This window comes from Festucalex cinctus, chromosome 13 (assembly GCF_051991245.1).
Source record: "Festucalex cinctus isolate MCC-2025b chromosome 13, RoL_Fcin_1.0, whole genome shotgun sequence".
NCBI lineage: Eukaryota > Metazoa > Chordata > Actinopteri > Syngnathiformes > Syngnathidae > Festucalex > Festucalex cinctus.
This window is the reverse complement of record NC_135423.1, coordinates 23,911,135-23,938,018: the sequence shown is the minus strand read 5'-3', so window position 1 is coordinate 23,938,018 and position 26,884 is coordinate 23,911,135. Positions and strand designations below refer to the sequence as shown.

The window sequence follows — 26,884 nt, the reverse complement described above, 5'->3', positions numbered from 1 at the left end:
GAGCCTCTTGGCTGACTTTGGACAAGTGTACAACACCCTGGATGTGTTCACCAGCTAATCGCAGTGCACATATATACAGCGGCATGAAAATGTATTTCCCCCTTTCTATTTTTTTTATTTTCTTGTTTAAGATCTTAAGATCATCAAAAAAACGACAAATATCAGACAACCATAAGGTCAGTGTTCATGACAACAATGAGGAAGAGACGGTCAGATAGTTTTATTTTTGCAAAACACACATTTTATTTTTGGGAGAAGAAACTATCGACAGACAAAAGAAAAAGTGAACCTTTTGGAAGGTGTGTGTTTCCTTGGATCTGGCATAAATGTAACACAGCATTTCAGAAAAAGAACATCTCACCAACTGTTAAATATGATGGTGCTAGTGTAATGATCTGGGGCTGCTTTACAAATTCAGGGCTTCCATCATTTGCTGTGATTGACAACAGAACCCTAAATTCTGCACTTTACCAGAAAGTCCTGAAGGAGAATGTTTGATCATCTGTTTGTAACATCAAGCTGAAGAGCATGTGGGTTCTGCATCACAACAACGATCAAAAATGCATCAGCAGGTCAACTTCCGAACGGCTTAAATAAATAAATAAATAAATAAATAAATAAATAAATAAATAAATACATTAATTAATTAATTAATTAAAAAAAGGTAAAAGGATTTGGAGTGGCCAAGTCAAAGTCAAGACTTATGCTGTGGCATAACCTTTATAGAAGATGCTTGATTTCGATTGTTCTGCTGAAGGTGGCCCAACCGGTTATTAGCTTTCGGGGCAATTTAAAAACTTTGTGTTTACTTGTGCTATACCTTTTCATGGCACTGTAGACAAACAACTAATCACACTTATACAATTTACTGTAGAGTCTACAATTAACAGAGCTGGGCATACTATCAATATTGAAAGATTGTCTGTCAGTCCCTCACTGATGATAGCTCGTTTTTCTGACAAACCTTTCTTAAAGAAAATGATGGACTCAGCACTGAAGTGGCTTTTCATCAGTCCGTCACTGATGGATGGCCGTTTTGCAGGCAAATGACGAGTAACGGACTGACGGACCTTCAGGACAGTACTGACAGAATGCCCACCTCTGTCTGTCTATCTTAAACTAGTGGTGTCGGAGCGATGACAAAAGTATAGTTAAAATTGAATGACAGAGTGACAATTACAGTTTGGTTCTGCTTAAAAAATGTCGTGCCGATGATGATGGAAGGGTGCCCAGGGCGCTGACAAATCACAGCCCAGGAAAATTTTGTTAAATGCCCACCTCTGACAATGAACATTATTGCAATTTACAGTATTTTTAATAGGGTGGATGATTCTTTGGGAATGTCCTGAGGTTCTGTTTGATGATCAAAAATTCTCTTTTCAAAAGAGAATGAACCCAGCACAATTTTTTTATTCAGTGTCTTGACTCTCTCGAAGCACCTTGTTTTAATACATCTAGCTTTTCTTCTTTCTTACTTGCCAAACTTCCTGTCTGGCTGCCCACGTTCACATATTTCATCCTGAAATGCAAATTTAGGAACAAAGGCAAACAGCTGACTGACACTAGTGTCCCATCTGTCCACCAGACTTTGGGGAACATGTAGTAGGATGTGGTTTGCGTGTTTGAGCTTGCCAGACAAAACCGCAAACCTGTTCTAATACCCAGATAACAACAATAATTGTTTAAAATGTTACTTGATCTTAATTAGTTGGCTATAATTGCAATTGTGGTATGGGAAATTTAGGTGAATTCCTACAGTGTTTGGTTCTTTCCCATGCGCAGGTGAGGAAGACAAGAAACAGAGCGACCCAATGCTGGACAGCTTTGAGTATTTCCATGAGATGGGAAAAGGGAAGGAGGATGACCTGCACAAATCTTACAACGACAGATCCTACCTGAGCTCGGAGGACATGGGCCCGGAGGAGAGCCGTACTGGTGAGCGGGATCACTCACAGATGGACAACCAGTTCTAACAAAAACTGCTTAAAAACTGACATCACTCATGGCATATTTATTTAGAAAAAAAATAGAATGACGATTTAAGCAAGCATGTGTTGCTGACCAAATTACTCACCCTCTCTGCAGACTTTGTGGCACTGTTGACAGGAGTGACAGAATCATGGCTGCCGAGCTCCAGCGCAGTTGCCAGAGCGCGCTTCTCTTTGACCAGAACCAGCCTGGCCTTCTCCATCACATACCAAAAGTAAACAGTTGCTAAGAATGAACAAAACAAGAGAGTAAATCATTGCAACAATTTCACTTGTATAACAAATGTCTGTTGTTATTCCAGAATGGCGCATCCTTGTAAAATCCTCTTCTTGGGTACAGATGGTGCCACTGCTTTTGAGTACAAAGTCCCCAAGGGACAGTCAGACATGGTAAGACTTGAAAAAGGAAATCATCTTCCTTCTGTTAGCAGTGTTTTTTATGACGTGTGCATGTGTTTCCTGAGAGAGAGAGTTCCCTTGTGATATATGAATTGACTCCATGACTTCTTTTGTCATAATTCACGCTGCAGCAACGAACAGCGGTACGGACACATAGGCTTCAGGACATCCCTCAAACATGAACCACTTGGGTTGCAATCAACCATTACTCACCCGAACATAAAAAATGAACCATCTCAGGGAAAACCGCCTCAAGTGTCTGATGGTTACGTTGCATTCTAAAGGCTGAGAATATCCTCATAAATTAGTCAGCGGCGTGTGTAACAGTAGTCCCCTTACATGTATGTCTGAAGGTATCACTACGTATCACTTCCTGCCAAAATACACATATTACACATTCCATTTTAGGCTGAAGATGCAGCTCCGTACGGTAGGAGCCTCTTAAACACAGGTCCCAGAAATTGGCCTATTATTATTTTTTAGATAAATGTCAGTGTGGAACACCAGACAGCCGTGGAGAAAACACTCCGGCGTGTAAAACAAATGAAAGGGAATGAAGGAGTTTGCCTGGGCAAAACGTTTGGGAAGGAGAGGATTTTTGACGTCTTACATCATCGCTTAGCGAGGGGACAAATACCATCGCTAATTAAAATGGAGATTACCTCTGAACTCTGAGTTATGAGGTGCCGGCACGCTCACACATTTCTTGACTTGTAGCCTGGGGTTGAAAGAAAAGTCACTTGTTTGATGTGTTGTCTACGACTCTCATTGGATAACTGCTTCACTGTAGACCTGAATTTGTACTGTGTAGCAATGGTTCCCAACCGCGGTCCTCAAGTACCCCTATCCAGCCTGTTTTCCATCTCTCCCACAGCCAACCCAGGTGTTTCAAACGATTAGCTAATCAACAAGCTTGCATGAAGCCTGATAACGATCCTCAGATCCTCGTGTTGCTGAAAGATACATGAAAAACTGGCTGGATAGCGGTACTCGAGGACCGGGGCTAAGAAACAGGGGTGTAGAGAATGAATAATCCCAGATTTACCGTATTTTTTAGACCATAAAGCACACTTAAAATTCTTTAATCTTCTCAAAAATTAGCAGTGTGCCTTGTAATCCGATGTGTCTTCTGAATGGATGGATGTCAGTTTGTCAATTAGACGTCTTTAAGCCAAAGTCTTTCGATTACATCCCACATATAATCACTAACAGACGTCTCTGTTTTCGTCATACTGGAACTAGAACTACTTCCTGTTTCCGTGTCTACGAATCATGGAAAATGTAGTCCAACCAGCCTAATGCAGTGGTCAGACCAAATGCAAGCTGAAGGCTTCTGGTGGTGCGTTTCTAACGTTTTATAACGTGGGACTGTGAGGTGAATGGCACAGCCAGCTTCCAATAGCTGCCGGGCCAAAAACACGGTTGACAAATGTTGAGTTCATTGCTTGTTTACAGATGTTGAACGGTCAACCAAGAAAGCATTTAGCTTTACCACTAACCACTAGATTGGCACCAAATTGTCTAGCAATGTTCTAACCTTTTTTTTTTTTGTTAACTGTTGGAGGATCCCCTCTTCTCTGGTCAAAGCAAACCCTGTGTAGCTGAACAGCAAACAAAAGCAAGTGAGACGCGGCGCTACCTGATATTTCGTGTCCAGTCTGACACTAGCATAACTGCGCTAAATCTATCAAATAAACACATGGTACAATTAGATTAAACTATTTAACATACAATGCTTCACAAAGATAATGTTATAGCCAGGTGTACATTAATGTATGAATTGTTTTAAAAGAGACCCGTTCATTTATATTTTGCACCTAATAATACGGTACGCCTAATGGACCGTAAAATATGGTACATGTACTCATTTTTTCTTTGTTGTGTTTTTGTTTTATGTGCATAGATATGTGGTGTATGGAAAAACATTGCCAAGCCTCTTCTCCGACAGCTGCAGAACGAACAGTTGCGCATCAGCATGAGCACATCAACCGGCAGACAAGAGGAAGTAGAAGGGAAGATCATCAAACACAGGGCTCTGTTTGCTGGTGAGCTTTTGTGGGACATCACTGCATTCGATTTATCCTTTATGGTACCTCTAATGCAGTGCAGTTCCATGCCACAGTAAACTACAAAAACAACTATAAACATACCTGTAGTTTTAAATTGGAAAGTGAGTAGGTTAGTATGCACTTTTGGTGGTGGTGGTTGGCGGTCACTCAGTGTTTGTTTTGTAGCACTCAATAATCTATGTGTTTATAAAACAAAATAAGAGAATACAAATCCTCAGTTTCTGTTTATTATTCACTGTGAACAGAGACATTCAGCTCAACACTGACGTCAGAGGAGGAGAACGCAGGCATGGGAGGCATCGCCATGTTGACTCTAAGTGACACAGAGAACAACCTCCACTTCATCCTCATCCTTCAAGGCCTTATCAAAAACAAAGACAAAGGTAGAGGAAGCAGATTGAGTTTAAAATGCTGTAAAAAAGTAATTAAAGAGTACACCAAGTTCATTTTATTTTAGTTCATTCTGCCATTCCAACTATTACAAGTCTTAAAATTGTTGATCAATTTTGGTGTTGGTTTTTCCTCCACAGACCCCCTTCTGGTTCCCATTCGAGTCCAGCTGCTTTACAGGCAACATATCCTGAGAGAGATCCATGCTAACATCACATCTCATGTGAGTAATTGTCAAAGCAGCTGCGTGGGTCTTCTCCGGGCACTCCGGTCTCCTCCCACATTCCAAAGACATGCATGGCAGGTTAATTGGGCGCTCTGAATTGTCCCTAGGTGTGCTTGTGTGTGTGCAGGGGTATTCGTCTTTATGTGGCCTGTGAATGGCTGGCAACCAGTCCAGGGTGTACCCTGCCTACTACCCAAAGCCAACTGAGATAGGTTCCAGCACCCCCCGCGACCCTTGTCAGGAATAAGCGGTCAAGAAAATGGATGGATGGAAGGCAATGTAGCCTTAGTCCCCTTCCACTTGTGCACAGGATTTCCACATTGATATTTATGCATTGTTCATTGGAAGCTAACAAAAAATTGCTTACAAGTAGGTTCTTCCATCACTTCACTTTAATATATTTACTGTTCAACCAACATTTTGCATACTAGCCGTAACTAAACAAGTAGTGATAGAAACATAACCAGGTTGGCAGCATGAGATAAGTAGGGTAGTTTAAGGGTTTTGGTTTTAAGATTAGGGGGTTGTTATAGTTTAAGAGCAAAAGACACTGAGACGCCCTCTGTTTCCGTCTGAGATGGATGTGGTCTGACCACCACATCCTTGCACTGTTGTTCTCATCACTCTGATCTATGCTAACAAATGTGAGACATGATAAAAGAAAATAATGCATCGAAGAGTGAGGGGAAGCAGCAAAGAAGAGAAAGTGTTTTAGCGCAAGAGAGCGTCTTTGCCGGAGACAGATGCAAGGCCGGGATGAGAGACGGAGGGAGGCGTGCTACGGAAGATGGACTGCATCCACACTTCTCACACATGCCAGTGGTTAGCGGTCTGTGGGCTGAGATGGATGGAGAGAGGAAAAGGGGGGAGGAGAATCGATTAAAGGAGAGCCTGGTTTTAATTCTGCTTGGAATGGCGTGAAGGACCGACGTGTCTCTTTCAGGCCTGTGGGCGAGTATGACCATGTGAAAAGTTTTCACTCTGCTGCTGCCACATGACCTCTTTTTAATGTCCTTGAAGTCCAGCCCTAAATGCAATTCACTGACTCATTGTGGATCAAGCTGGGTAACGAAGATATCCAAAAACATGCTGCACATCATCTTTCTTTCTCCTGTAATGAGTGTTGACACCATACTCTGTCATCCTTATTGTGCCCATTACATTTTGGCTCCTCATTCACGGATTTATGTTACATGTATATATATACTGAGCTGAGGCCCCAGGTCATAAAAGTAACTTTTCTTCATCACTTGTGTACATCTGCCTTGTTAATCTTGCATTTTGCTTTGGTGTTCTCACCGATGCATATCTTAGTGTGTCTGCAAGGAGTTTATCTCAGCATGCAACTGCAATGCGCGGCAGATTTCAAAGGCATTGTTTTAAGCATGTCTTGGGATGTCTTTAACACGGTCATTTGTGTTCTTCAAGGTATTTGTAGTCTTGATGCACATGTGGTTACCCAATTTCTCTGTGGGAAATTTGATTGTCCCCATCACTTTTTTGCTTGTCTTGGCTGTCCTTAGTTGCTCTTTGTGAGATGGTTGTAAGTTGGAAACAGTTGGCCGATATTTGATATGTTCATTACGGTTTGATGACTGGGGTTGTATACAGGAGAAAGGGCTTTCCAGTTCGACTTGAACTGTTTGTTCAAACAGCATCTTAGTTTCTGTTTTACGCTTCTATTCTGTGCAGGATCCAGATTTTGCAGAGGTGCTGACAGACCTGAATAGCCGCGAACTCTTCTGGCTTTCTCGCGGGCAGCTGGAGATCGCTGTGGCAACACAGGGTCACCGTTCCCAGCAGATCTCTGGATTCATAACTGGCAGAAAATCCTGTGACAGTAAGTACAAATAAACATGTCTACTTGAAACGAGACATAGTTCTGGGTAATGTCAATCTCATGTCATTGTTTAAACCAAAACAAAAAAAACAAAAAAACAAAAACACAATTATGCTGGCAATATCTATCACCCACGGACTTATATATAAATGGACTATCAATAAGCCAAGGGCAACCATCTTACGTTGCCGCTGTAACTGACAATTTCTTGTATTGTTTCGCTAACAACACTATTATCAGTCCGTGTTTTCCACCAGCATTATGGTATGAACTTAATGAGAGCCTCTCAAGGAACAAACTTAAAACTTCATCGACCATTCATAGTATGTGTCAGTTACATGAGTTGTGACTGACAGAAGTTAGGTTTACATTTTGTCGCAAATTTTGTCCTTATGGGCTTTGCTTTCATTTCATTGTTGATGGTTCTGACAACATGATGCAGACAAATCTTTGAGTAGCACTCAGAAATATACCCAGAGGTGGGCATTCCGTCAGTATTGGCGGAAAGTCCCTCAAACTGTCAATAACATTTATGGTCATTTTGTTGACAATTGCCAATAGGTGGGAAACTTAGAAAAAGTGAAGAAATGAGCATTGCCTGAAGGTGGTTTTCGTCCTTCAATATGTCAAATTTGTCAATCCATCAATGACGGACGGCCCATTTTGATGACGGGTTGACGAAAAACTGAGCAATGACGAATATATGTTTGGCTTGAAATATTGACCGACTGACGATGACAGAAGTGTGTCCTGACTGTTGACGATTGAATTACGGACACTCAAAATTCATTGACGCCCACCTCTGGATATGCCTTATAACATTCCTACCTATGAAATATGCATGTAGCGCTTCTCCCAGTCCTACTGGCACAACCGTATGCCGTAAACGGTGGCATTTTCGCCACAGAGAAATCAATGTATTCAATGTAGGCAGACTTAGTGAGTGGCAGCGTAAAAATGGCCGCCGGTGGCTTTACTTCTGCAGATGGTCAAAGTCAGCTTCAAATCACCAACCCGCAAGTGCTTTAGAAAATGGTGGGATATTTTATTTTATCCATTGGTAATGGTGGTGTCCATTAATCCATTTTCAGTAATAGAACTAAAACAAAATGTGATTTTTAGACATTTTGGTCAAGTTTTTGTCCTCTCTATGAAGAGATCAACAGAAATTTCAGAAGTACAGTCATATCATAACATACAGTATGATTTCCAATGGTGCTTAGTCCCCCAACTGCCACCCCCAAAACAACCACACACACACACTAAAGTTGGCTTCCACACATTAAGGTCAAAGTCTGCTGGACCTGACGCTCCTTGTCGGTTGTTACTGTTAGTGCTGTGATGTAATGTCTGAAGAATTTTAACCCAACATGGTCTTTTCACTCTGACCAGTGTTCTCATTTCAACCTCTTCTTCATCATTCAATCCTTGAGTCCAACTATGGCCTCGTCCGTTCAACTTTTTTCTGCCCGCTTTTTCATTTTCATACGGTGTTATCCCGCCTCTTCTTCTAATTCCTCCCAATCCTTTTAAGCCTGCTGCGTTCAGCAAGGGTTATCTCATATCAAGACTTACCTTGGGTGTGTTTTTGTGACTGTGCCAGACAGTGCGACCACATTCTATCATCATATGGGTCTGCAAGGTCTCACTGTTGTAAGTCATATGTATAGGAATATGTGCATGATTGTACACTAGATATGCTAACACAGTGTGAGTATCATCAACCTCTCTTTAAGAAGCAATTATGACAATAATAACGATTGCCTCATTTTTGCATGCCGCCGGACTCTACAGCAGTTTTAAGGAAAGATTAGTCTGTCTGAAAAATGTTGAATCCCAGTAATATGAGCATAAAATGTTCTTAAGCAGATTTTGATGAAAGTCACTTTGTGTGTGGTTCAGCTATTCAAAGCGTTCTGTCCAGCGGTGATGCACTAACTCCTGGGAAGACAGGAGGCTCGGGCTCCGCAGTCTTTAACCTCCATGATAATGGCACGCTGGATTATCAGGTATGGATTTGTTGGATTTTGAATGCATGTTATTGTGTGAAGGCTGAAGAAATAATAACTATAGTCTCATTTTTTTTAATTCCTCCCACTTTTTTGATGACATGCATCTCCTTCCACCTAATTCATCGGATTAACATAATTCCAATTTCATCATATTCCAAAAATCCACGCCATGGGAGCTAGTATTTTTCTCATTCCTAATATTAACAGTTTTTCAGAAATTCATCATTTTTCACCCAAAAATTCACCATTCACCAAAAGAGGCGCAATTTCCCACGGAGATTACCTAACAATTCCCATATTTAATATGTTTGCAATACCTGCAATTTCAAAACACTTTCCATCTCTGTACCCCATATTCAGATTCAAGTTGCGGGTCTGACTGGAGACATGGTCGGCCTCACGATTGAGCTGAAGCCACGGCGACGGAACAAGCGTTCAATTCTGTACGACTTGACGCCCGAGTACAACAAGGTTTCAGGAAAGGCGGTGGGCAGCTGGAGTCGCTTGGAGGCCCGAAACATTCACATGCTGCTGCAGAACGAACTCTTCATTAACGTGGCTACGGCTCAAAACCAGGAGGGGGAGCTAAGGGGTCAGATCAAAGCGCTGCCCTATAGCGGCCTGGAGGCTCCAAGGCATGGTAAGAATCTATTGGAGACATTGTACATTGACGAAACCATCACTATCATCTCATGAAATTGTACACTTCCTCCTCTAGAGTTGCCCACCCCTCTTGCCGGCCACTTTGTGTCCCCCCCAATCAGAACCGGCGCTTCTGGCCACGCCTGGGTGTCCGTGGACAAATACTGTCACCTTCATTATGAGATTGTTGTGGCAGGCCTCAGCAAGGGCGATGACCTCACAGTGAACGCCCACCTGCAGGGCCTGGCTGAGATCGGCGAGCTGGATGACAGCAGCGTCAACAGCAAGCGACTGCTGACTGGCTTCTACGGCTCGCAGGTACATCGCCACAAATGCAGCACTGGGTCCACAGGCCCACAAGCACAGAACCAGAACACAATCTCAATAATCTCCTCCAGGCTCAGGGAGTCTTGAAGGACATCAGTGCAGAATTACTGCAGCACTTAGACCAAGGAACAGCCTTCATCCAGGTCAGCACCAAGCTGAACCCAAGGGGAGAAATTCGAGGACGGGTATGTGAAGAAAAGTTTTCTTGCTTAGTCATTGTTCATTTCATTTATGTTTTGTAGTCTGTGTTTTATTTATAACATTTTCATTCATTATAAAAGCTTGACATGTGGATTTTGATTAGTTTTGGGGGGGTATTTCCATAAACATAAGTCTGTCTTAGAAGAACTAAGCCGACTGAAAAAAACATCCATAAGCCTACTGAAACAACATTTATTTTATTACCTACCATAGCTGCATAGCTGCAGGACATTGACCTTACCCACAGCAAGTGCTCTTGTAAAACAACTTTTATATGACAAGACAGGCATTTTACAGCATAGATCCCAAACCCACAAAGCAAAGAGGGAATGCATAACCTTTTACTCCAACTCTAGGACGCAAGGTTATTATGGTTAAAGAGATTTTAGAGAAAAGATTTTAAAGAGAATTTAGCGGAATCCAGTCATGAACTAATAATTCATTTCACTTCATTTTAAGATAAAACACTTTTGATGATCATAGGTCTAATAATCACTAATTATATTACAGAGGTCACGTTGAATTAGTTCACTGCCATATTTCTGCTATAGAAACCCAAAGAGAAGACATTCACAAATGTACTTAACCCCTGGTGGTTCTTGCAGCTAGTGTCAGACCCAGCCGTTGCAGGTGGCCGTCGCTGAGTTCCGTGATTGGGGTTCCAGCCGCTTATCTGCCTCTGCTTTGACCTCTCTAGCTTTTACTAGCTTCTCCCGCTAGCTGCTCTTGTTAGCCGCTCCGGCTAATTCTTGGTTGCTCGCTCACTCCAAATAATTGGTACTAATTGGTGGTAGGTTTGGTGATAGGTCGTGTGATCTCTCAGAGGCACTGTAGTGTATGTCATTAAAAAGCGTTGCATTCTGTTAGTGTCACTAAATAATACACACTCTACCATTAACAAAAAGTAACAAAAAAAAGCTAAATCTAAAATTAATTTAAAAAAAAAAAAAAAAAAAAATTGTTAGCAAAGTAAAATAAAAACAACAAAAAAAAAAATTTTTTTTGAATGAACAAACTAAATCACACATTTATAAAACTAACTATAATTATTGTGTAAATTTTCTTATTAGACTAGTTGTTACAAACTACGGCTCGGGGGCCATTTGTGGCCCGCCATTCATTTTTCAGCGGCCCGTGACATGACAAAAAAAAGAGGACGAAGAAGAAGAAGCTAAAATTGGGATGGAAGTGTGAAATGGAGGGTGTCAAAAATAGGTGCCACTATTACTACAAAAAAGGCTTATGTATGTTTTTTTTATGTAAGTTTCTAAATAATCAAAGATTCATTCATCTTTTTATTCATAAACTATGACTAAAATAACACAATTTCTCTTCAAAACACTGACCAATAAAGATAATTATATTTTAGAAGGAAACATAGTTTCTTCAACTCTCTGCTCAGTGTCAAGAAGATGATTAATGACCCTCAGGTAACTGTTTTAAAAATGGTCAGCTTCCTACAGTTATTGTGGAGATCGGATTCAGCTGTTGTTCATTGTAGGGGTGGATCTAGTCTAGCGGGATATAGGACTTACGGCTACCCCAAAATCTTAAAAATTACGGAACTATTTTCCATATCACCTTAACAGAAAGCTGCTATGCATTTATTAAATTAACTAGAAAATGCAATATATAATTGCTTACTTGATTAATTTTAGTGTGCTTAATACATAAAAGTTGATTTTTTTTTCAAGTGGATATAATTTAACACTATTTTTGTTATTATGGTGGCGCATTAGTGAATGTTGTGAATCATAACAGTATAATATCAAAATTTAGCTTCTAAAAAATGATGAATGAAGTTGTTTAAAATTGCGGGTGAGTCAGGTAAAAGATAAAAGTGAAATATTTACCTTCCGAAACTGACAACAACAAAAATTCACTTTCGCAGACAGCAGCCGTTGTTGGAAAGTGCTTCTCTTTTGACTACAAGACCACTGGCAGCTTTCATGATTTCTCCATTTGATAAGGGAAACACTTGTGTCGAAGTCCATCTGTTTAAATATCAAAGAGGTGCAACACATACATTAAATAGCTACCAGTGAACAGAGAAGCTCCATTTAAGAACAATTTACACATATGTGTACAGCAACCTCGCTTTCCTTTCTTTCAATTGTCTTGACAACCATGTGATGTGTCCAGGTCCACGTGCCCAACAATTGCGAGTTTGGGACGAATGTTGACGTGGACGAGGCGGAATTTGACGACTTTTTTGTCAAAGATCCTGAAATGCTGAAGAAAGATCCTCATACGTGTTTCTTTGAGAACCAGTACCATGCTCACGGATCCCGCTGGACTCCCAACTATGACAAATGTTTCTCCTGCAGCTGTCAGGTAAATAAAAAGAAACACAATCTGATGTAACATTGAAAGTTGACTCTATAAGGAAAGGTGTTTGTTTTTCTTTTTCAAGTGTGATATATCCCAACTGTCTCTCTTTGTAGAAGCGAACGGTGATCTGTGATCCAGTAATCTGCCCGGTGTTGACCTGTTCCCAGAGTATCCAGCCTGATGATAAATGCTGCCCAATCTGTGATGGTGAGATTCTTGTTTTACGACATTGACATTAGGCCAGTGTGCCATAAGAGATCACCAAGTGTGCCAATTTAATTAATTTCACTAATAACTCATTTGCTCCCAAGAACGTTCTATTTTAAATATTGCCATGGTCCCAAAAACGTATTTATACGTTTTGTTTTATTTTTGTTTTTTTTTGGTATGTTTTTTTTTAAGCTAGTGCATACAGAAAGAAGGCTTTGATGCAGTCTCTGACTTGAAGAGGTGGCTTAAAGCAATGGTAGTTATCATTAAAAAAAAAAAAAAAAAAAAAAAAAAACGGCCAGCAGGTGGCATCAGAGTATAAGAGATCAAGGCCCATGTTGCAACAAGCTCTATTCCCCAGTGTTTTGCACAGATTTGTGAATAATGATGAAACTTAGCTATATTCTAATGCTAATTGCTGCAAAACAGAAACAGGTACAAATAATAAGTGGTGGGACGATACGGGTAAACCACAATTCGATACTGTGACGATATTTCGCTCACGATACGATGTCACGATACACGATATGTACAATTTTTGATATATTGTCAAAAAGAAAATTAGCAATATATCATGATATGTGACTGAAAAAGTCAACAAATGCCCATAAAAAGGAAAAAGTCTAATTATGCATTTATTCAATGCCAAAACTTTGTACAATGTACAAAGAAAGATGTAGTGCCTCACTGCCTCTTAGCCTTATAACTGTAAACATTGTAAAGTGAGACAAATTAAAGTGCATAAACATTTATACACAACTTGACACATTACATCGATATCTACCGTCAGTGTATCAATAATTTATTGTAACAGAGAGCGCAACAATATATTGCAATATCGATTTTTTTTCTCCCACCCCTAGTACAAATATACATTTTTTTTCCTGATGAAAGAAGAGACTCTAATCTTTCTTTTAGTAGGTTCCATGTTTTTATAGCGCACAATATACTCTGGGCCTTGTAAAATCACACAAAATCTAGAAAAAACAGCTGGGAGTGAAGTGGGTGCTTCAGTGAAAATGGCTTGAGTCAATGAGTTAATTATGTCTCCATTCCTTTCTTGCCATCCAGAGAGGACGGACACAAAGGATACAAAAGTTCTAGAAAAAGTGGAAGAAAATCCCGAAGGTGGGCGTTTTTCTTTCTCTCATCTGGAATTTGTTTGTGTCATGTCTCTGTTTGCAAGTATAGACTGCAAATCATTTGCTTATTATTTTCTTGCCAGCTGTCATCAACATAACAGTCTAATATCTTTCTCTTAGGTTGTTATTTTGAGGGAGACCAGAAGATGCACGCCCCAGGAACGACATGGCATCCGTTTGTACCTCCCTTTGGTTACATTAAATGTGCCGTCTGCACTTGCAAGGTATACATGCACCGGCACTCACATCTGGCTTTACTTTGCAAGGCCCCTAATGGGTCATTTAACTTGCGTTAGCTCCCCAAAAACAGGCCTGAATACACGTCTCACTCGTTTGTTTGAGTAATATGTAGAAATACAGTGAGCATTCTCTCAAAAATGGCAGACGGAGAGATGAAATGCAGAAGAAAGAACTGAACTGGGGACTAGAATTTGGGTTAATACACAATATACTACATCATATCAATGCCCAGTTATAATAGAGAATATGCTATATATGCTTAGTATAAGGCAAGGGTCTCAAACTTGGGGTCCGGGGGCCATTTGTGGCCTGCAGGATGTTGTTTGTGGTTCCCTACTTAACATCAAAGTTTAACGTTGGTGTCGCCACAGAGTTTGAGATCCGTGGTACAGGGTGTTCTCAGTGTATGCCAATCCTGGCCAAGTATATTTTAGTTAATGAAAACTAACAAAATAACTCAAACTAAAATTAAAAAAATAATTTTGTCAACATAATAAAAAAAAAAAAAAAAAAAAAAATGAAAACTAACTGAAACTACATTTTAGGTTTCCAAAACTAACTAAAACTAACTATATGTATAGCGAAAATGTCCTTTGTTGTGGTCATTGGTAATTCATTTAATACATGAGGCTTTGAGGATGATTTTGAAATGTGATTTTAAGTATATTCACTCCGATATTAACCGGAATAAAGACGTTTGAAAAATGTGTCACACAGAAGTGACATCATCTAGCAGCAGCCAATAGAAAAGCACTCCTAGGCGAGAAATTTGTCAGATTGACTTTTGGCTCCAATGGCTCAGTCTGCTTGTGTTTTCATTTAACTCAGCCTAAATTCAATGCTAGGTAAAAAATTTGTTACTTAATTCATTTTACCATGGTGTTTATTAAATATTGCACACAAGTAATATGCATTTAAAAAATAACGAAAAACTAAAACTAATACTGAAACTAACTAAAACTAAACTAAAACAAAGCATTCTTTAAAAAACAAAAAACAAAATAAAACTAGCAGAACCACCCTGAAAACTAATTAAATGTAACTAAAAAAAATAAAAAACTATCTTAAAATGAACATTTCAAAACTATAATAACCCTGATCCTGACATATAAAGTTTAATTAGAGGTTGCAAACAAAGCGCAATGCACTAGTTTGTGCAGTAACGTAAGAGTATGACACATGAAGGTGCACTCAGTTACCATCAAAAATATTATTATTATTATTATTATTATTATTATTTTTATTATTATTATTATTATTATTAGTAGTAGTAGTAGTAGTATAATAGTAGTATAATTATTATTTTCTTTTTTTAATTGTTTTAAATTCACTGCAATTGCATTATGGCCTCATTGTTTATTTTCTTTTGTCTTTCATCTGCTTTCAAAATGTTGTTCAATAACTGTAAAAATATGCTTATTATTTTAATGTACAAGTATCAAACTTTGATTCATAAAAAGTATTCTCCTCTCACAGGGTTCAACAGGTGAGGTACACTGCGAGAAGGTGACGTGTCCGATGTTGACGTGCAGTCATCCAGTGAGGCAAAACCCGTCGGATTGTTGTAAAGAGTGTCCGGAGGAGGAGAAGACCGCCGGGGACCTGGAACACACCGACATGATGCAGGCTGATGGGCCGAGACACTGCAAATTTGGCAAGAACTATTACCAGAACAGTGACAACTGGCATCCCTGGGTTCCGCTGGTGGGAGAGATGAAGTGCATCAACTGCTGGTGTGATGTAAGTGTTGTTAAAGCTAAATGATATCAAACCAGTCAATTTTATGCTTTTGAAATTGTTAAGAAAATAAAAAACAACAACTCACACACACATAATGCTTGGCCAATGGCAAGTATGGTTTTCATTCCCATGGCAACTGAAGGTGGTTTAGCATTATATAGCAATATGCCCCCTTTAATAATTTTCTAGTATTCCACTGAACTTATTTAAATGACACATTGTTCACGTCCTGTGGTAGCCATTGCCAAGTGTCTTAATGCTTATGATTTTTCCTTTTTGAGCCTGATATTGATTCATAAAATCATGAATCAATTATTTTAATTAGGGATGGGCGAGTACCGATACCAGGTATCGGTATTGGGCCGATACCAGCCTTTTTTCAAGTACTCGAGTACTTGTGACGCAGACGAGTACAAGCGACCGATGGCAGAGGGGGAAGACGTTAAGTGAGTCCTCCTTGCCTGTAACTGGTGCTAGCTTGCAGCAGTTTTTCACCAAAACTTCACCGGTTTGGAAATACTTCAAAATTGTGACTCTTAAACTAAAAGAGCATTTTTGTGTGTTAAGACTATTGAAGAGTGACTGTGCTGGGGTTTTTTTTTTGTCAAAATTAAAGGAAATATATTTGTTTAAAAATATATTTTAGTGATTTTTTTTATTTGTCAAAATGTACTACTGGTATCGGCAGTTGGTATCTGTATCGGTGAGTACTGAGGGTCTGAGTATCGGTATCGGTCTGGAAAAAAAAGTAGTATCGAACACCCTTAATTTTAATATATCTTTTTCACACACATTTATAAGAAAATAGAATTTTAAAGACCGAGGTTTTTGTATTTTATTGTTTTATTGACATTTACTGCTCACATGAATTCAAAAGTATTTTGTTACATTTATGAAAGACCTGACTTTTTGCATTTAAGATAATTATGAATCTTTTTATTTTATGTTTACAATTACTGAATTAGAATTATGGAAATATTTTCATCTCAAATTATCTTTCGTTCTTACTTTCTCTATCTTTCTTTCTTTCTTTCTTTCTTTCTTTCTTTCTTTCTTTCTTTCTTTCTTTCTTTCTTTCTTTCTTTCTTTCTCCCGGACTTCGTGTAATGAAATCCCACTCAAGTAGCTCTGAACCAATCAGAGGACAGAAAAATGCGGACATCCCCCAAGGCCTGCGAGCTGGCTTTGATTACGTTCTGTAGGTTCAATTTGTAATGTTATAGGTTCAGATTCTTGTTTAATTATTTATTTATTTGTTTGTTTATTTGTTTATTTATTTATATATTTATTTAAATCTATTGGTCTGTTTCAATACTTGTCTGAAGGCTGATATAGCATCACATGGAAGCTTAAATTTGATTGGACCAAAAAAAAAAAAAAAGACCCACAAACGACTGCAAAATGTGCAGCCAAGACACACACTATGAAATAGAAAGTGATAGAAATAACTGAATGCAATATTTTACAAAATTATACACAGTTTTAAATAGGGATATTCGATACCACTTTTTTCCAGACCGATACCGATACTCAGACCCTCAGTACTCACCGATACCAATACCAACTGCCGATACCAGTAGTAAATTTTGACAAATAAAAAAAATCACTAAAAGATATTTTTAAACAAATATATGTCCTTTAATTTTGACCCAAAAAAAACAGCACAGTCACTCTTCAATAGTCTTAACGCTCAAAATAAAACACAAAAATGCTCTTTTAGTTTAAGATTCACAATTTTGAAGTATTTCCAAACCGGTGAAGTTTTGGTGAAGAACTGCTGCAAGCTAGCTAGCGCCAGTTACAGGCAAGGAGGACTCACTTAACGTATTCCACCTCTGCCATCGGTCGCTTGTACTCGTCTGCGTCACGAGTACTCGAGTACTTGAAAAAGGCTGGTATCGGCCCGATACCGATACCTGGTATCGGTACTCGCCCATCCCTAGTTTTAAATTTAAAGGTCAGCGCTTTTGATCATGTTTAGGCCTTCAGGGAAGGTCTTGATGGCCCTGATGGCACATCATTGAGTTACATTATGCACACTGTCATGGGAAAGAAGAGCTACAGTATGTGTTTAACAAAATCGGGAGAGACTTATGGTGCACAAGAGATGTGAAATTTCCCTTGAGTGTTATTAGGCACCAAAACTGAACTAATCAGAAAGTAAATATTGCACTTGCATTCTTCAGATATCCAAAGTCAAAGTAGTTGCTCTGCTTCTGCCAGACGTGTCGATAAGGTTTGCTTTTGTTTTCCATATCAACTTTAATAAATGACAGTCGGTGTCAGTGTTTTGTTTGGGAACCATGGCAAGTCCCTCTGCGTTTAATTTAATAAAAGTGAAAAAAGAAGCTCATATGTTTTTTTTTTGTTTTTTTTCTTTGTCCAACCAATGTTCTTCTATTATTTCCCACAGCATGGTGTGACCAAATGTCAGCGCAAGCAATGTCCGGTGCTGACCTGCTCCAACATCACTCGCCTAGACGGCTCGTGCTGTCCTGACTGCATCGGTAAGTGCTTGCCAGCCAATCTCAACTAATCCTGAAATATGAAACAGAACTGAAATCGTCTCATATCGTCTCTTATAGATTCGAGAGACAAAGATGAACTCGTGATGAAAGCTCTCGACAAACGGCCGAGCCGGAGACCCTGAGCTAACTCACAACACTCAAAAGAACCTTGATGACGACTTTGCCAAACTGATCCTTAACCTGAACCCAGAACTGCGCACTGGGCCGATCATGTTCCACCCATAACCCCCCCACCCACCTTGTTGTCAGCTTTAAGATTGTAAAAGGACAGAGAGGAGCACAGAAGGAAAACCAGAAGATGAAAACTAACAAATGACAGAATTTTCCGAGGGATTAGCGACCTTGAGATGACCAAACAGACGCTACAAACTTGCAGAGTGAAATTTTCCTTGAGATTTTTTGCTTGTTCAAATATATGTATATACTGTACAGCAGCTTAACAAGGCAGCTTTTGAATGGAAGCTTTGGGCTGTCGAGTGAGTTTCAGTTGAATGTCGCTGACAAGACTTCCATTTTGGAGCACCGCCACAGCTACTGTACTATAGCTACTTCAAGTGCTCTTTCACTGGACAACATAAAGCCACGGATGAATGTGTGACTGTCTGAATCCAGATGTGTATGTGTGCATGCGATGCCTTGTAAATGACAGCTAAACAGCTGTACAGATAGACGCAAGTTTCAAGAAAAGTGAAACAGGGACAGCTTTTGTTTTGTTTGTTTTGGGGGCATTTCAGTGAGTTTCCAAAAAGATTCTTGTTCCCTTTTGAGTGTGTTTCCACACAAGTGAACCCGTCAATGTTTTTCTGTTCTTTTTTGGCAGCATTGAGATCACACATTGAGAAGCTCCAAGATGCTCAGCTGCTTCTTGTTTCTTTGCTAACCTTGAGCCTCTTTTTGATCTCACTTTTGCTCTGCTTCACTTGTTCCTGTTTGTTTTGAATTCAATAATATTGTATGATTTCTTTTAATACTGTTTTTTAAGAACATGAAGCTGGTTTGTATTTGTATTTATTGAATGGTGTGGATCCCAAAATAAAACAGATGATGGTAAAATCTAGATCTGTGATTGTGTTATTGTTGCCTCTAATCCCTCAATTTATTTTCATGCTTTGTTCATTCCAGTTTCATGAGTTAATTTTCTATCCGAGCTTTCATTGTAGCATGCAAATTCTGAACATTGGGAAATCAAATATTACAAAAACTTTCAGAGAAAAAAATCACTTTAAAAAAAAGGATACCAAGGGTGTATCCTATGTGTGTGTTAAAATAAGCTCTGTTGTGAATGTGAATCTGTCGTCACACAGTACAAGTTTCACAAGCAATTATTTATTATTATTTACAATAATTTTGTTAAACAGTTTACATTAATATGTTTGGGTTTGTTCCTAAGACGGTGGACTGAAGTCACCTCTGGTTGGATTACTTGCTTTAAAATATATTTTAGAAAATATTTTTTGGGGAAAAGAAAATTGGCGGAGAAGGTAAATTATTAACACATTTCCTCTAATAAATTGGACCCCCAAATACCATTTTCAGATTGGTTCTCAGTATTTTTTATTTGCATTTTTAATGGAAATTGTATATTGGAGGTTTACTAGCATTTTGTTGTTGAATTATTTGGGTTTACCAAAAAAAAGGTTTGTTTTTTTTTTTGTTTTTTTTTTCACCCTAATGAATTTTAATATGTGTAACTTAAAGGTACACTCAGTATTATACAGTGGCATCTAGTGGTGAAATAAAAAGTCATTCATTTAAAAAAAACAAATGTTTGTGTTAGTAGTAAGTAAAAAGATACGTTGTATCGCATAAACATACTTTTTTTAAATTTAACGGTAAGTATATAAATCACTAATTATTTTACATGACCGCGCCTCACCTGCTAGTGTCCGCCATGTTTCGCCGCCATCTTTCTGCTACGGGTGCCGTCAAAGACAAATTTCAGCGCTCCATTTCTTAACGCGTTTTTGGAACGCCTTTGCAGACGCACTTCCGGTTTGTATGGCGACCGCATGTACACGAAGAAGAAGAGTTTCCGGTTCCCGAAGAGAGCATTATCAAGCATCACAATTGCTTTGGGAATTTATTTTATTTCAGCGCGACAAAACAAGAGTTTATATTGTAGCCGCATTTGCCAGATGGAGAGAAATGAGGAACAGACTCGGTTTGGGACGTGCCGGTGCCTTCGACTGCTTTCTACTTGACCGGTAAGTAAGAGTACATTTGTGTTTACGTTTTGAGAGCGAGAGAAAAAGTATACACCGTACTAATTAATACGATGTTCGTACCTTTGTTTTATGATCACTGTAGCTGTTGATTAGCAACTCCGCACCACTCGAAGGATTTCGTTATGTAGCTACTTGCTTTGAAAAAAAAAAAAAGATTCCCGCTGGCACGTTATATTTAGAGTAAATGCGCAAGTTATTGTGTAATGTAGTGTAACTATGATTTCGGAGGTATATTTGCCCATAACTTCAATGGAGAATCTAAAGCATACTGTATTAGTTGAGGAGTTGAAAATTATTATTTTCGTTGTGGTTGGTGAAAATAGTGTTCTCGAAATTAATTTTCGGCAGGGAATAACTTTCTGGAATTAAATGCTGGCTGCACCGTAAGCACTGCTAGAGTCTGAACTCTCTCACTCAAGTGTGTACTGGTCCATTGTGTAATTGGGTGCACAAGAATTTACAGGCTGCCAGGCTGCTACGTTTTCCACGGAAACTCGACAAGCAAGCAGCCTTTGCATATTGTATGCAGTATGCAGTCAAGTTACTTTTATCTAGCTAATACAATGTTTTGGGCCCAAAAACTAAAGATCTTACCTCTATTTTGGGGGCTTTGTTGGAAAGTTGGTGACATATAGTAGTATCATCAATTATTTTATTTTATTTCATTTTATAATTTTGTTTTTGTTTGTGTCACACTCGATCAACAGCCAAACTTGAGGGGTTCCAGAACCATATTCTGATGTATACAAGCATTCATGCACCGTTTAAATACATCACCGACCTGCAAGAAAAAAAAAAATCAAGGGGAGAGTCAGCAGCCAAATTGGAATGCCCCGAATGAGGACACTTGAATGGAGGACCCCAGAAGGCTTCGGTGTTGTACCACCAGTATCTCCACCTACCATATCAGAGCTGCAACAAACTGAAGTCAGCCGACGTCTTGGTATGTCATTTACATATGGACGGCATTGCACACTACATGAACTTTTTGTGTGAAGCAATACGGAATGGTCACATGTACAAGCACCACTTGTTTTACACAGGACCTGCTGACCAGGTGTCTGAAGCCATGGAGTGACTCCTCCCTCACTTTCCTCAGCAAGCCTTTGAAGAATATGATATCATCGTTGGTGGGAACATGCCCTCACTCCATAACATGTACTTGTGCAGTCAAGGAGCATGTCAAACTTAATAAAACCAGCAAACATTGAAGAGACTTCATTATTACTGCAGTCTGTTCACACAATCAATGGACAAGCCTTCCTTAATTTTGCCCCAATAACATCATAGAGTAGGCGAAAAGTAGTGTTACAGATCATACTATGTGTTCGGGAGAGTTTGAGGAATGTTGCAATGTTATTGGGGGACAATGTCAGCACAAAAAAAAAAAAAAAAAAAAAACATCATGGTATTGAGATAATCAGATATTTTAGCTGTGTACAACACATACCTGTTCTGTAACACTACTTTTGGCCCAAACCTGTATGTCTATGTCTATTTTCCATATATTGAAATGCACAGTGTATTGGTAAATTTCTGGAACAATTGCAATTCATGTAGCTCATTATATTCTAACAGCATTTTTTTTTTTTTTTAGTTAATATGTTCATTTCATGTAGACTTTTATTTTACTTTATTTTATTTATTCATTTTCATGTACTGTACCTTACATTCATTGGCCAATGAAGAATTCCTTGTCATTGAAAGCATTTATAATAATTCTCCAGGCTTTTGATGTTTTACATTCCTGGTCATGTAAAATAGTGTTAGGTTAGGTGTCGAATGAACACTGCATATTGACGCCAAAGGAAATAGTATTTTTTAGTTATTCAAAATGTACTAATTAACACACAACAACAATATACAAGTTATACAAACTACAACAACCAGTGTCAGACATGGAGTAATTATATGCCAGGTAAAAAAACCTTTGTATTGTCCTCGAGGATCTGGGAAAGTGTCACTTATTTGCCACAAGTCACCAAGGTGCTGCAGTCTGGGATCCAGGTACAGGAAAATCATGGTGGTGCTGATGTGCCAGCAATGTTTAAAAAAGTATTTCTTGGTGTCAGTCTATCAGCTGGACTTGGATATCTTCATGTTCCTCCATGGTCATTTCCTGTACGAGTCTCTGCAAGAAGGTAACAATTGTATGTCAGATGAGGTACCAAACAATGAACTGAAAGTCACTGAGCCAATGAAGTACATTATTACATGAGCAAGACTATTTGTGAAAGCCATGTAAATTCCTGCACATCGAAGTACAAGGAAGCTGTTGTATCTTCAATCAAAACTAATTAAGTTGCTTAGTGATATTTATTAGGTAAAATTGTTCAACATGGTGACAAATCGATATCTGAGTAAAGGGTTTCAAATGTTTTTGTAAGCAGCACTTTTCTGAGTGGTTAGTAGCAACAAGACACGGGGGGAATTACGAGTCTGAGTTGCAGATGTGTAGTTCAGTTAACACCATTATTTTTGTACGATATACTAAACACATCAGCAAACGATGTAATCTAAATACCACATATTCCAAGCAAAGGTATGTTTTGAGCCATTCACATGCATGCTCGAATGGAATTATTTTTCCATGAAGACATAATTGTACGTTACGAGACACCGCGTTCTCTTCCTCGTCGTCTCCCTCGCCCCCTCCTCGCCCTCTTTGAGATGGTCCACATGTCTATAAAACATATAACATAACTGTGTGTTCTCTGTTGCATGGTTTAGTTGCACTAACAAATATGAACATAGATAGCCATTATCATTAGCTGACGTACAGTATTTCCTAACAATGCCGACAAAAATATTAATTCTGAAATTAAATGACTAAATCACAAATATTAGGGATCTGTACAGTATGTCTAACAAATGCAATTCACTTACGTCATCACTCGAGGGAATACCAGAAGTTGTTTGCGTTCTGTTCCGGTGAAATTGGTGGTAGGCTGGCGAAGTAGGGTCTCTCTGGGACGCCGTAGTTCGTGTGCTTAAAATCATTGCATTATCTTGTTTGACCGATAGATGGCGGTCGTGAGCTACACACTGCGGCTTTAATTAATACATAGATTTTCACAATTCACAAGCCGGTCCAGTCTCTATTCCTATTATGAAGTCTTTCCACTACATAGTTTTAAGTTGTAATATTATGATTCACCAGTAGATGGCCGATAACAGTTACACCAGGTCTCATACTGCCCTCGACTTTTTTGTAGATTTGGACAATTATCTCCAATAATATTAACATTTTGAGTGAGATGATTTTTGGGTTGGGGGCATGGTGGTTGACTGGTTAGCACGTTCGCCTCCCAGTGCTGAGGACGCTAGATCGAGTCCAAGCCTTAGCCTTCCTGGGTGCATGTTCTCCCCGTGCCTGTGTGGGTCTTCTCCGGGTACTCCGGTCTCCTCCCACATTCCAAAGACATGCATGGCAGGTTAATTGGGCACTCCGAATTGTCCCTAGGTGTGCTTGCGAGTGTGGATGGTTCTTTGTCTCTGTGCGCCCTGCAATTGGCTGGCAAGCAGATCAGGGTGTACCCCGCCTACTACGCAAAGCCGGCTGGGATAGGCTCCAGCACCCCCGCGACCCTTGTGAGGAGTCAGTAAGTAAATGGATGGATGATTTTTTTTGGGGGAAAAAAATGCACAAAATGAGTTATTGTACTTTGACCACAAGCACACACACTGCACAGTGCACTCTGCTGGCCATGATGTACAACTACACAAGGGGTGCCGATAAAAGAACAGCTTGCAGGGTCGGAGGTCCCCTGTTGACCTCTCTGAGTCATACAGCAGTTTTGAGAAGTCATCAGGACAGCAAGAAGTCAGAGGCCAAATGGTGGAGGTCAAAGGGTAAACATTGTGCTCTACAGGCTGTGGCAGCCCGTAAAGAGACATGAGACATGCACCAGCCGGAGTTCTGCACCTGCACATGGTGTGAGTGTGTGTTCCCGGGACTAGATTGTCTTTTTTTTCACACGTAAAGATTACAGGTGCAAAAAAAATATTTTAATGTTTTTTTTTTTCTCTCTCTTAATCTCAGTGACAGTAATTCAAATATTGTTGTTTTGAAAAAAATACTGTTGCACTTTTGTATAGGCTTGATTTGTTGACAAATGTAAACTCCAATAAAAACTTGCCAAGCGATGAAGTTATCCATTTATTTTGGTAAAGTGATTTTTTTCATGCACCATGAATATAAAGATGCTTTGTTTTTCTTACACGTCATTATTTTTATCGCATGATATTTCTTTTATTGCATAGCTGATAACTCAAAAGCACTGTCCAGTCAGTATTACTTTTGCCAAGAGAAACAGCGCTCTCTGCTGTATAATTATGCATTGCATTTTATTCATGTTTTATCCTATGTCATGATAAAGTCGTCCTGAAGCCACTTTTTGCTGAAGCAGGTTTTCATCCAGCATGTCGCTGTACATTGTTTCATTCATGTTTCCCTCACTACCGACTAGTCTTAAAGTTCGTACACTGAAAATAAATAAAACACCACATGAACATAAAAAAAAGTGAATTAAACAGTCATAGTTAATATTTAGACCAATTAGAAAAAATATTTGGTTTGACCTGAAATTTTTACCTTCAAGCAGTTTTATTTACTAAGGCAAAGCAAACCAATTATTTTTGGTTTTCCTAATTAAAAAAATAATTATATTGGATTAAATAAGCCATATAAATATAAATCATATAAATAAGCCTTTCAAAAGTTTTCCTTTATATAAACCAAATCATGTTGCAATAAGGGTGGCACACTGTCCGAGTGGTTAGCACGTCCGCCTCACAGTGCTGATGAGGACGCAAGATCGAGTCCAGGCTCCAGCCTTCCTGGGTGGAGTTTGTATGTTCTCCCCGTGCCCGCGTGGGTCTTCTCCGGGTACTCCGGTCTCCTCCCACATTCCAAAGACATGCATGGCGGGTTCACTGGGCGCTCCGAATTGTCCCTAGGTGTGCTGGGGTGTGTGTGAGAGTGATTGTTCGCCTCTGTGTGCCCTGCGATTGGTTGGCAACCAGTCCAGGGTGTCCCCCGCCTACTGCCCAGAGCCAGCTGAGATAGGCGCCAGCACCCCCCGCGACCCTTGTGAGGAATAAGCGGTCAAGAAAATGGATGGATGGATGGATGGATGGATGGATGTTGCAACAAGGATGGATGGATGTTGCAACAAGGATTTTTCATTGTCTCAAAGATTTAAAACGTTCATAACGCTGAATTAAAAAAAGAAAACTTTAAAGTGGAAGTCAACGTTAAACATTTCTTTACAATAATATATTATATGTGACCTTATAGTCTAAACATGACATTCTGATTAATATTACATTTGCGGAATAAGAGTTCTGAAGAAAAATCCAACCATTTTTATCAATCTCAGGGGGCAGCCATTTTGCCTCTTGCTGTCGACTGAAGGAATGCTGTCACTATCAAATATTTTTAGAATAGATTAATCTATCGATGATTCAATCGATGAATCAACATTCTGATTCATTTTAATTTAGGATTAAAGTGTATTACAAAAGTTTTTCCCCGTGATTACTGTTTATTAACCAGTGATTGGTGTTTATTTCGTACTTCGTATTCGTGTAGTGATTACAGAAAAGGGGGATTGATGTTGTACTATGTTACCGGTTTGGTCATTGTTTTCCAAAGCAAAAATAGATGTTTGCAAATGTCTTAATTTCATTAAACTCAGAAGATAATCAGTCTTTTTTCACGAAGGACTACAGAAATTAGTGAACAATACTGTTGATATGCTGAAGTCAGAGGATTCGGACAATTTTAATTTAAGAAATTGCTCCAAACGATTACCCGATTACTAAAATACAGTGATACCTCAGCTCACGAACATAATTGGTTCCCAGAAAGTGTGTGTAAGGCGAACATTTATTTCCCATAAGAAACCATTAAAATGAGAATAATCCGTTCCCAGGTCCCTATAAAACATAATTTTCTACTAAATAAGCCTTAAAACTACACAAAAATATACCTTATTTTATGTATAATAAATGTGCTATTGTATTGTAATTAAAGAAATAAACTGTACTGTATAATAAAGTCGTTTTATTTACCTTTGTGATGGTAGTTCTTAAGGATGGTAGCAATGGGAGACTTACTTCATTCGTGAGCGTTTCACCGCGTAGAGTGTTTATGGAACGGTTGTCGCTCATTCGCGCTTTCGTGCTCACCGGAGCGGAGGAGGTGTGTCCCTTGGTGAACAAGGAAGTGGAGTACTTTAGCGAGTCAACAAAAAGTGAGCACCGCCAACTACTTTCACCTCTTTCCTGGGACTAAACTGCCGAGGCACTATTTTCTCCTTTTTTGAGGTACGTGATAGCACTTTCGCTTTTTTTAGTGGCGCGAATTCCAT

At 39.2% G+C, this 26,884-nt stretch overlaps 1 protein-coding gene and 1 long non-coding RNA gene across 5 annotated transcripts in view; both read left to right on the top strand.

The window, feature by feature from the left end:
- Positions 1-19,308, top strand: part of chrd (chordin) — a 42,738-nt gene extending 23,430 nt beyond the window's left edge. For all 4 annotated transcript variants that reach the window (XM_077541870.1, XM_077541871.1, XM_077541872.1 and 1 more), the window contains 18 exons: positions 1,783-1,935; positions 2,086-2,203; positions 2,291-2,378; positions 4,291-4,432; positions 4,702-4,839; positions 4,987-5,069; positions 6,765-6,912; positions 8,815-8,921; positions 9,285-9,564; positions 9,643-9,884; positions 9,965-10,078; positions 12,237-12,428; positions 12,539-12,632; positions 13,707-13,763; positions 13,898-14,001; positions 15,494-15,757; positions 18,171-18,264; positions 18,343-19,308. In XM_077541870.1, coding sequence (XP_077397996.1) covers positions 1,783-1,935; positions 2,086-2,203; positions 2,291-2,378; positions 4,291-4,432; positions 4,702-4,839; positions 4,987-5,069; positions 6,765-6,912; positions 8,815-8,921; positions 9,285-9,564; positions 9,643-9,884; positions 9,965-10,078; positions 12,237-12,428; positions 12,539-12,632; positions 13,707-13,763; positions 13,898-14,001; positions 15,494-15,757; positions 18,171-18,264; positions 18,343-18,407 — 2,483 coding nt within the window. In that variant the 3' untranslated portion in view covers positions 18,408-19,308. The remainder of the gene's footprint in view (positions 1-1,782; positions 1,936-2,085; positions 2,204-2,290; positions 2,379-4,290; positions 4,433-4,701; positions 4,840-4,986; positions 5,070-6,764; positions 6,913-8,814; positions 8,922-9,284; positions 9,565-9,642; positions 9,885-9,964; positions 10,079-12,236; positions 12,429-12,538; positions 12,633-13,706; positions 13,764-13,897; positions 14,002-15,493; positions 15,758-18,170; positions 18,265-18,342) is intronic.
- A 1,905-nt stretch (positions 19,309-21,213) lies between these two features.
- On the top strand, positions 21,214-21,722 carry LOC144033625 (uncharacterized). The gene is made up of 2 exons (XR_013288022.1): positions 21,214-21,453; positions 21,554-21,722. It is a non-coding gene; the product is annotated as an uncharacterized LOC144033625 (long non-coding RNA).
- The last annotated feature ends 5,162 nt before the right edge of the window (positions 21,723-26,884 follow it).